The sequence below is a fragment of the Chenopodium album genome, chromosome 2 (assembly GCF_948465745.1).
Source record: "Chenopodium album chromosome 2, dcCheAlbu1.1, whole genome shotgun sequence".
In the NCBI taxonomy this organism is placed as follows: domain Eukaryota; kingdom Viridiplantae; phylum Streptophyta; class Magnoliopsida; order Caryophyllales; family Amaranthaceae; genus Chenopodium; species Chenopodium album.
Genome location: NC_137835.1, coordinates 14,876,996 through 14,887,656, shown reverse-complemented (window position 1 = coordinate 14,887,656; position 10,661 = coordinate 14,876,996). Strand labels below are relative to the sequence as shown.

The 10,661-nt window shown below is 35.4% G+C and overlaps 1 protein-coding gene across 1 annotated transcript; it reads right to left on the bottom strand.

The window, feature by feature from the left end:
* Positions 1-516: 516 nt before the first annotated feature.
* LOC145596746 (protein TIC 56, chloroplastic-like) lies at positions 517-9,253 on the bottom strand. The gene is made up of 6 exons (XM_081652952.1): positions 8,438-9,253; positions 7,049-7,246; positions 4,256-4,538; positions 3,770-3,932; positions 828-1,031; positions 517-719 (listed from the first exon to the last, which is right to left on the bottom strand). The coding sequence occupies exons 1-5, from the start codon at positions 9,126-9,128 to the stop codon at positions 831-833; spliced, it is 1,536 nt and encodes a 511-aa protein (XP_081509078.1). The 5' UTR covers positions 9,129-9,253; the 3' UTR covers positions 517-719; positions 828-830.
* Positions 9,254-10,661: the final 1,408 nt, after the last annotated feature.

Genomic DNA, 10,661 nt, shown 5'->3' with positions numbered 1-10,661 from the left:
AATATTTAAAAGAAAAAGAATAATAAAGGACACGTGTATCGAAGAAATTGTCTGATTTAGCTCGTTGAACCAAGACTGACCATTTATAACATTGCACGTGGTGCCCATTTACAGCTCCTGCTTCTATCCCATTTTCCCAAAATGGTCGGTTAATTTTCATATTTATTTCACTCTTTCCCGTTTTCAGAGAGATTAAACAATCAAAAAGAAAAGCTGGGTAATAGTGTTAGAGAAGATAACCCAGATTCCATACTACGCGGTAAAAAAAAATAAGTTCGGATAAAGATTAATAAGTTTAGATATGAGCGTAATAAGTAATCGTAAAAAATTGAGGAACGTGGCCATGCCATTGTCGGAAATCTAATGTTTGTTCATCTTAAAGAAGGGTGCTTGCTTTATTACATCCTTTTATTATGGAAAACAATGGACAAAGTTGTAAAAAATGAACATGGAATCATGTATTGGCCATTGAAGATGTAAGTTGTGCTGCAAACCCTGTCTAAATAATAGCAGAAATCGCGATGGACCAAATGATAAAATTAAATAGTAAAGTATGATATACAATGAGGGAAAGAGATGATTACAACACTACGTACAGGAAGATTTGATCAACGAACCCTTTACTACAAAAGAGACCACCGTTCTCAGCAGCAGCTAAAGCAAGAAATTTATCATCTTCAGCCAAATTCAAAATTAAGCTAGTATTGATTTGATATGATCTGCAAAATAATGCCAGGATAAGCACAGGTTAACTACTCCTCAAATCCAAAAGGATAAATCCAATGGACAGAAAATTATAGGTCAAGAACTGCAGGGTGGGAAGATACCTGTTAAGGGTTATTACGTTTATATCGCTCAATGTATGCTTCCGTCTCAGCTTCCTTCTCTGCTTTTCTCCTTTGCTTCCTGTTTTCTTCTCTTGCAGTAGCATCTTCTGCAACTTTCTTCATGACTTCTTCAAAACCAGGTATTGTACGATTTAATTTTTTGTATACCTGGAAACTCAGGTCCTCGAATACCTTGAAAATCCTCTGCACAATCACAATATCGAAATTAAATTACAGCTACAACAGAATGAACAGGAATAGCAGTCATAAAGAGGATACATTAGATAAAGTCAAAAACAGGCAACATGAAAGCCGAGTCTCAAAATTCAGGGTCAATATAGGATTATAGGGTAATTAAAATTGATTGCATAGCACAGAAGTAGTGAAGACTTCATAAATAACTTTCCTACCATTTTTAGCTTGATTTAGGTTGGATTTCAAAAGGGTAATTCAATCTTCAAATAGATGGAAAAACAATTTCCCTATATTACAACAGAAATTGCATTTTCAGTTCTAAGTTCCTCTCAAAAAAATGCTTTCTTTATTAGGCCTGCAATTGACAGCAAGACCAGCTTATCCTCATCAATGGAAGTAAAAGCCCAATGAGTAGATGACTGCATGCGCTAGGGCAATGATTTTTTGTCACCTTTTCCTTCGGGCCCAAAAAAATAAAAACAAGAGGGAGATGAACACCACAACAACCAAGCCAGTGGTTCCTCTTAAAAGCCACTCTTGTACTTCATCAATTTTTTAGAGATCTGCCCATTCTCAGTTTTGGCCTATTCAAGAGTCTGCTTAGCTATCATTGTTGCCGAGATTGAGAAGCTAGTGCCGATTATAATCCACCTTGAGGACAAGATGAAAGTTTGGGCGGCAGGTAATGCAAGGAATCAATATTTAAAGGAAGGGTATGTTAGTCTATAGTAGTAACTTGGGGAATAAGCTAGAGGTTTGTTAGGAGGTATTTTCTATCAATAGGTCTCATTAGGAGGGAAGAGAATATGTTGAGTATTGAGTGTTTTATAATTGGGAGAGAGTGAGCCTCTCAAAAGCTCATACTTAGAGAGAATCCACCTTTCAAAAGTGGAATTATCATTCTATTTATTGTAATTATCATCATATCAATATAATCATAATTTTCTTCTAAATATGCTGCCATTGTTAGTGCTGTAAGCTATGTCAATTCCTAGCACAAATGCACAATGCTCCACAGCTGACTCCAGGTTGAACGAAAAACAAGTACAAGTGAATTTTATCATAAGTCGTCACTATTTTGGGACGAGAAATTCTCATTGGTGGCCATGTAAATTGCACTTTCTCTTTGCTAAGTTGGGGGGAAAATGGAGAAAAAAAAAACTTAATATCAACTGTAACCCTCTATTTTTTTACTATTTTTATTCGTAGCATTAATAAGGGACAAAACTTAAACTTAATTTTTTAACTGTAGTTAACATTCCTGAAGTTAATTCTTCAATCAATCAATCAATCAAAGCCTTAATCCCAAAAGTGGGGTCGGCTAACATGAACCAAATTTGATTATTCCGTGTAGTCATCAACATAAATCTTTCTCCTCCATCCCTTACGATCCAAAACTTCATCCTCACGTAAATCCATGCACTTCATATCCTTCCTCACTCCTTCCAACCAAGTCATCTTTGGTCTCCCTCTTCCTCGTTTAATCCCTCCATGGTCCCACTCTTCCACTCTTCGCACCGGTGCACCCTCGGGTCTCCGTCTTACATGTCCAAACCAACGCAGACGATTTTCCCTTAATTTATCTACAATGCCCGCCACACCTACTTTCTTGCGAATAACCTCATTTCTGATTCTATCTCTTAAAGTGTTTCCACACATCCACCTGAAGTTAATTCTTCTCTTATCTTATTTATATCCTTTCTCAGTTGCTAATCCCTCCCCACCCACCACATTCAGGTCTGCAGTTGCTATCATGTTCCACTAGCTGCTCAAGTTTTATTGTTTTAGGCAGTAGCAAATGCTGAAACAAAGACTAGTCTCTTTATCTAGCCATTATAGTTAGATTACGAGATCTAGTCAGTGTGGTCACATGGACTCTAGGGACAACATTACTACAGAAATAGTCTAATTGTGAGATAATTAAGGACATATTTCTTGCCAAGCCACCCAATTCTCTTGGTGCATTTAGTGAATTTTTTACCCCTTCCAGGACAACTAGCTGTCATTGTTGAGGTCTATCATTGCCTCCGATCTAGAGTTGCTACTTGTGTGCCAGTGTCACTGCACTTATTATTCTCCAACTTATTGCTGGAAAAAGATATTAATGGAGGATAAATTGGGTTGAATATTAATGCATTTGGGAATTAATTGAAAGAAATGGAAGTTTAAAGGAAAACACAACCACCATTAGAGGGACTACTAACCATGTAAAAATGTAATTAGTATCATAGGGCATATATGTAATTGTACTATTAACGATGGTAAGAAAAGTAAGTTAATTTAAAACTTTTATCCTCATTGATGCTATAAATGATAATATTCAAGAACAAAGGGTTACCACAAATATTAAGTTTTTTTTTTTTTTATTATTAACAAAGGGTTTCCTTACTATTCATATTAGTCAACCCCAAATCATTTTGGGAGGCTTTGTTGTTGTTGTTGTAGTATAACCAAAGAGTGCAATTTTACAGGGTTACCAATGAGAATTTCCCTTTTGGGAAAAGAGATGACTTTTCTAGACCGCCTAAAAAAGTACTCCATATATGTGACTATAAGTACTCATTTACAACTATTAAAAAAAAAAGTACTCATTCACAAACTTAATGGAAACTCCACTGTAGCTGCTGAACCAATATTCTAGGGATAAAGGCTCTGACATTGATGCTGTATGCAAAACAAGTTCGAAATAGTTTGAACTACTGTATAATATGCTCAGGAAAAGAAGACATTGCACACAAAGGACATACCTTAACATCTCTGTTCCAACGCCTTATATATGGAGGACCAGTTGTGTAGGAGCCAAGAGGCTCACGATACCATTCTCTGCCATATGTTATTTGGTCCATGGCTTGTTCTACACTTATTACCTCCCAGGGCCTTAAACCAGGGATGGCTTTAGCCAATTGCAGCCTGCCTCACAAAAAAATTTATATCACACACCCATCAACACAGTGAACTAAAAATCAAATTACAAGGGTAAAGATTCAAAGGAAACTTTAATTTAAGAGCTAGGTAATCCGGCTATTGTAGGAGATTATCATCACCAAGATTATAAGTTGTCAATAGCGTAGTTCAGCAGTAAGATTCCGCTTACAATCGAATACTATCTAAACTTTGGTGCCTCAAATGTAAGAGAGTGTTCAGACAACATTTTATTAATAAAAAATTGTTCAGACAGCATACTTGAAAATGTTTGTCAATAACAATGAGATAAGAAATAAGGAAATAAACACCTTAGATGTTTTGGTATGTATTTGTTTGGCATGTGATCAGCTTCCAATATTGTTGTAAGCTCAGAACCACTAGCCCATAGAAAGAGAGCATGACTTGGGGTTCTTACTCCAGGCCAATAACCGTCATTAGCTTTAAGTACGGCTAGATCACGCTTCTTACTTTCCATAGCCTCCTCTTGCAGTTGCTTGTAGGTTTTCTTTTCAAACCCCTTTAATGGAACCAAAGGAGACATTCCTTTCTGAAGCTTATGGAGAAATGCTGTAGCAGCTGCTCCAAACCTGACTGAACAATGCAAAACAAGACATAGATCATTAAGTGGATACAACTAGAAACTCAAGAAGAAAAGCAGTACAACATAACAGACATCTTCTCTGTTGATATTTCATAATGGAGAAAATTTTTTCATCTTTAATTTAGATAATTTTGATGCTTATGAAGTATATCAGTAGTAGTGTAGCCAGTATATGTTCATGTATGACTTTGAGCCTGGAGACTTTAACAATCTGCATCTTTTGGGCTCTAATAAATAACTTTGCACTTGGTGTCTCTGTCTATATCCATTCCTCCTACCAGTAAAGTACAATGCTTTTTTCCTCTCAGCTGTATTCTTGGACATTTGAATTCTTATAAACCCTCTAAAAGTTATCTTTGCATTTATATTCTTATATTCTTCATACAGACCCTAAATTATAATTTCTAACCACCTTTACCTTTAAACTGCCAAGAAAATATCTTGGCAAACTTAATCATCTTAGTGTATAGAACAGCTTGCCAAGAAACTATATAAAGAAAAGGGAATGATAGAGATAACCAGTGGGTTATTTTGGCCATGACCAGAGATTAGAAAGGAAAAGTTCATGGTTACACTACATTCCTTTTCCCTAGAGTGGCACTACCAAGGTACCAAGTTAGTCAAAAGTAAGCTACAGTTGGACCTATTCATTGAGGAAAAAAGGCAGCCTTTTGACTACAGTCTCAACTCAAGTCCTGGACCAGCCAATTCCGGTTCAATGGGGCTTGATCAGCCCATGGCCAGCCCTAGGCAACAGAAGAACCACCACATAAGCACTTTTTAGCATTCCTTCAACTGGAATTATAATTGACTTGATGGAGCTAAGTAAACAGCCAATGTAGTTATTGTTACAGCTTCAGATGCCTATCTAGTAACTAATAGATTCATACCATCAATTAATATGCTTTACTAGTGGAGATGAATGCTGCATAAAGTTAAGAAGGGAAATAAATTTTGGGAGAAAACTGCAAAGAAACATCAGAGATGTTGAGAGAGAATAGAGAAAGAAGAGCAGTAAGGTCAATTTATAGTATCCTCGTTGAATGCTAACAAAAATGATGCTATCTGATTCCCAATACATGCTGGAGCTTTTTTTTTTTTTTTTTTTTTTGGGTGAATTTAAGTATCAGATTCTTTGAAAAAAAGATTATAAATGAGGATTGAAGAATACACAATCCTTCCCTTTCTAATCTATAAAAAAATTTACACCAAATTTTCATAAACAACGAGAGCATGTTATTGCAAAAAATGGTAAAAAGCAGCTACATGTAGCTGGAATAAACAGTGTCATCTATGATCTTGTGCCTTGATTTTTGCAGCCTGACTGCTTTCCTCTATACTTTATGCATGAGCCAGTTTCATGTTTCGCCTCTTATTAGTTCACTATAGTGTCACTACAGGCTAGGGGGGAAAGGGAGTTTGTGGAGAACCTATTTAGTTAACAGCTCGTCGTGTCTGTGGCTGGCCACACCGTTTGATCACTTATAAAAGAACAAAATAACCCCCATAACACTGACCGAGTAATCCCTGTAATACTGATTGTGTAATCCCTTTCACACTAACGAAGTAACCCCTTTAACACACTGACCAAGCCACATTTAGCTAATTAGCTATTAATCTATAAGACATAAACACACTTCTTTTTCTTCATATAAACCAAAGTATGCCATACAGCCTTTTATCTTAAGAAGTAAGTTGGTGGAAATGTGGAATGTCAAAGCAATGTGTCAGAAAGTCTCAGTTTAAGGCAGAATTTAATTCTAATGAGCAGTCGTAGAGTGTCAGCAATTAGCAGTTATGTTTAGTTGTTTTACAGCCTATGGTGGCATTGATTGAATATGGAATATCCTAAACTCAAGATGAAATGATGAATATCAAGCTTTATGTACTATAAGTGTCTATCAAAAAACAAATCCGGGATAAGCCTCCTAAGTTCAAGTCTGCCACTTCTAGTAATGATTTGAAGTAGACTAATATAATCTTTCATGGATCCAATGTTCCAATCATTAAACAATGCCAATGTAAAATAATGTTTTGCAGCAGTAAGCCTGCAGCAGGCATACCGCACGCCTGAATCCCATCAATATAGTCTGTAAGTTCATGTGTGTTAGAAACAAATAAACAAAAATAAATAGGTGTGAAAGCTGCTGTAACAGCCACACAACACCACTGAATCCCATGAATATAGTCTGCAACCGCCCAACATTATATGAACAAGATAGCTAACTGCATTTACTATTGAGATAATACTTAATATTTAAATGGCAATAAAATGGGTAATGCTATATGCAGCCCTTAGGGCTGCATATAAGCATTTAATATACTTCCTTTTTTAGTATTAAATTGGGAATTTATCGACAATTCACGAGTAAATCGGTGTAATAAATGGTTATTTATTGTCTTTCCTTTCCATTTTTAGCTTCTTATATGCAGCCCTTAGGGCTGCATATATCTTTTTCCAAAAAAGATAGACAGATAGTAGAATTGACAAGTAACAAACCTTCCCAAGTAGCAATTGCTCGCTCTAAGCCATAAATCATGCCTATAGGTGCCCACTCATCCAGGTCCTCTCCCCAAATGAAAGTATTTTTATCAATTATGCCTGCACCCCAAGCAGTCTTAAGTTGAATCAGCTCACATGGTCCTCGTGTACGACCCAATCGATCCTTGTAGAACCAGCCACCAGTCTTCATTATAACTATAAACATAAATATATAATAAGCATCTTCTGAAAAAAGTAATGAAAAAATAGTACATCAAATAAAGGACTATGGTTGGTCACGAAGAACATCACCAATTCTTCATACGAAAAAAAATAAATAATAAAGTATAATACAATATGCCACTTTTGTACTCTGAACCTATATCCATCTTCTGTTTGTGTTTGGGCCTTTCGTCATAACGTAATATATTAATCGTTTTCTTGTGTTAAGAAAAATAATAATTAAAAATGCAAATAATATAACGTTGAGCCTTCTGATACTTTCTTTAACTCACAACTAATACGGAGTAATTGCTAGCACTTGCTACAATATCCAGAAACTATTTTCCACCTTTCTTGATTTTATATTGTTCATTTGCTCAGGATTTTCTTCTTTCCAAAAAGATCAAACAATAACTGCAAAGAACTTCCAGTCAGTTGCAATATTGCTTGCACAGTATGCACACCTTACAAAACTACCCTGAGCTGATGAGCAATGAGACACATCCGTTTCAACTTTACTTTTCATCTGCATCAACATGTCACATATTTTCTTGCTTATGAAATATCATAAGGTCTGCTAAGTGCATACTCAAAACTCTCATTACACAAGAACACTATCAATTAGTGTATTTTATTTGCTTTTTGAAGGTTAACACCGGGTCTCCCAGGTTAATAGGAGACTGTAGGGAGCCCACAACATTTTAGAAGAGGCAAAGGAGAACATAATACTTCATAACACCTTAAAGAAACTAAATTTCTCATTGTGTTCAAAAACTTTTTTTTATTGACATTAATGTGGAAGGATTAGAGACCAATGAGGTCTTGGCCTAGTGGTTAAGACGAAGAGCCTGGTGGAAAGTTAATTTTTTTAGGACCTCCTGGAATCGGGAGGGAATCTCTAACCACTTGAGTTATCCCTCACTCTCGGAAAGTTACTAAAACTCTATCAAGGAAAGAAATCAACTAAAGACAACAAAACAAAGTCTCAAACTTCCGAATAACTTGCACTGATCGAACAAACAAAGCAACATTCAACAAACAATAATTGCAATGCAATTCAACTCAGCGCAGGAAAAAAAAAAGCACAATTCACACATTTAAGAGCATGTTAAGTGCCCAAATTCATAATATCAATTCAACTCAACACATGAACAAACAAAGCAACATTGAACAAGCAATACTCACAATCATAATACCGCTTTTCGAGCCGCTTATACCCAACAGCCTGAGCAACATCAATCGGTCTACTCGGCGGATACGGGCGCTGCCGGAAACCCCAGAGACCAAAGAAGAACTGCTTAGCAAAATCCCAAAACTTATCATCCGATTCATCTTTAGTTTTTATAGCTTTCCTAGGCATTGGCCTTCCATCTAACCCAATAACATTAGGAACTTCCTTCCAAAGCTTAGCATCCTCTCTTCTATAAGGCTTTTCATTCCTCTTAACCTCAAATTCATTATAAGCATCAGCAATTTCTTCAGCCCTAGCTAAAAATTGAACTAATGGGTTACTCCTAAATTCTTCCCACCATTTTTTATTCTCTTCAATTTCTTCTGGAGTTGGGTTTTCTTTGGTTTCAAAAACTGGGTCTTCATTCAAAATGTTATCAACTTCTGGGGTGTGTCGAACATCGGGTAAATTCTCACATTCCCACCAAAATTGTTCGAGCATTTGTTGGTATTTTCCTGGTTTTGAGGGTTCTTCATTTGGTTTTGATTTCTTTGGGTCGGAAAGAGAAAGGGAAGAAAAAAGGGGTTTAGGAGGGTTTTGGGAGATTGATAGAGAGAGAAAATTGGGGAATGAAATTGGGTGTGGAGGTTTTTCGAACCAGTGGAAGAAATGCTCACCAAATGGACCTAAGTTGATTGAAGCCATTTTTGGAGGTTTTGGTTATGGAGTTTTCTGGGTTTTTCTGGTTATGGTGTGAGTGTAAGAGGAGAGGAAGAAGAAGAGGGAGAAGATAGGCATAGGCTCGTGAGGAGGAAATGGAGTGGGCTTTGAAGGTTGAAGCTACATGACCAAGTTGACCCGTATCGTTAACCCAATTCTTTAAGGATGTTCAAATTTACTCAATCAGGTTGAGGCGTTTAACAAGTCGTTTTAATTTAGGCTTTGTTTTTTTCAACTTATTTTGATTAAAAAAATTAATTAAATGTAAGTTTGGCCAACATTTTATGCAAAAAAATGCAAATGATCAGGTGAGATCATGAGCCGATTTGTAGGACAAATGGAAAATTTGTTAAAGTAATTTGAGCAGTCGTTTTAATTTATGCTTTGTTTGGTTCATTTGTAGTCTCATTTTACTTTTCTCTCCTCTAGTCCTCTCTAGTTCTTACTCCCTCTTTTTTTTATCTGCATCAGTTTGACCGACACATTTGCTAAGACGCTACTTTGACCATTAATATCTTTAATTGTGCATTAGTATAATTGTAATAAAATTATATTATGAAACAAGACATTATGACAAATCTAATGATATACTTTCTCCGTCCCATAATATAGTTTTTGTTTGTGTTTTTTAACGGTATTTAAGAAATATGAGGAGAAAGTGGATGAAGTACATTAATAAAAGTGAAAAGTACAATTATAGATAAAAGTTAAGAGAGAGAAGGTGGATAAAAGTATAAAGCATGTGCAAAATTTTAGGGTAATGTAGGAAGGAGAATGAATAAAGTTAAAAAAGTGAATGTATAATGGTCTTTACATATTATCCAAAATAGAAACAGGAACAATATTTTGGCACTCCAAAATAGGAAAACAGAAACTATATAATGGGACTGAGGGAGTATTGTATAATAACATTTAGGAAATTTTGACATTTGCTACCACTAAAAACACCATGTTTAACATTTGCCACCTGTTTAATTTATTATTTTTTTTTTAACTTTACTACCACCTAAAACAAAGTCAACCATGTTATGTGAATAGTGCAATTGTCAAAGTGATGCATTTTTTAAAAAAAACGGAAGGAACACTGTACTCAAGCGCTTACGCACACCCAACCATAAATTCTCATCTCACAATTAATCCATTTTAATTTTGAATTGGATTTCATTTAGTGTTCATTCAATCATATGTAGAAAAAAGGGAATTTGGATGAAGAAGAACACTAATCGTTATCATTGTGTTCTTCAAAAAGTTGATATTTGGAATATTTATAATGAGGGAAATCTAATAAGATACCATACGCTAATTTATTTTTTGTATAAATCATAGAATGTGATCAAAATCATTTTACTTTAATTACCTTAACGACATGAATAGTGAGTTAAATTTTCAGAAAATAAAGATAGTATGTTAAATGAAATCACTAATGGCAAACTTGTGTTGGCAACTTGGCATCAATGTACTTTTCCATTCATTCCTTTTTTTTAGATCTATAGTAGTACGACATAAGTCATCAGTGGC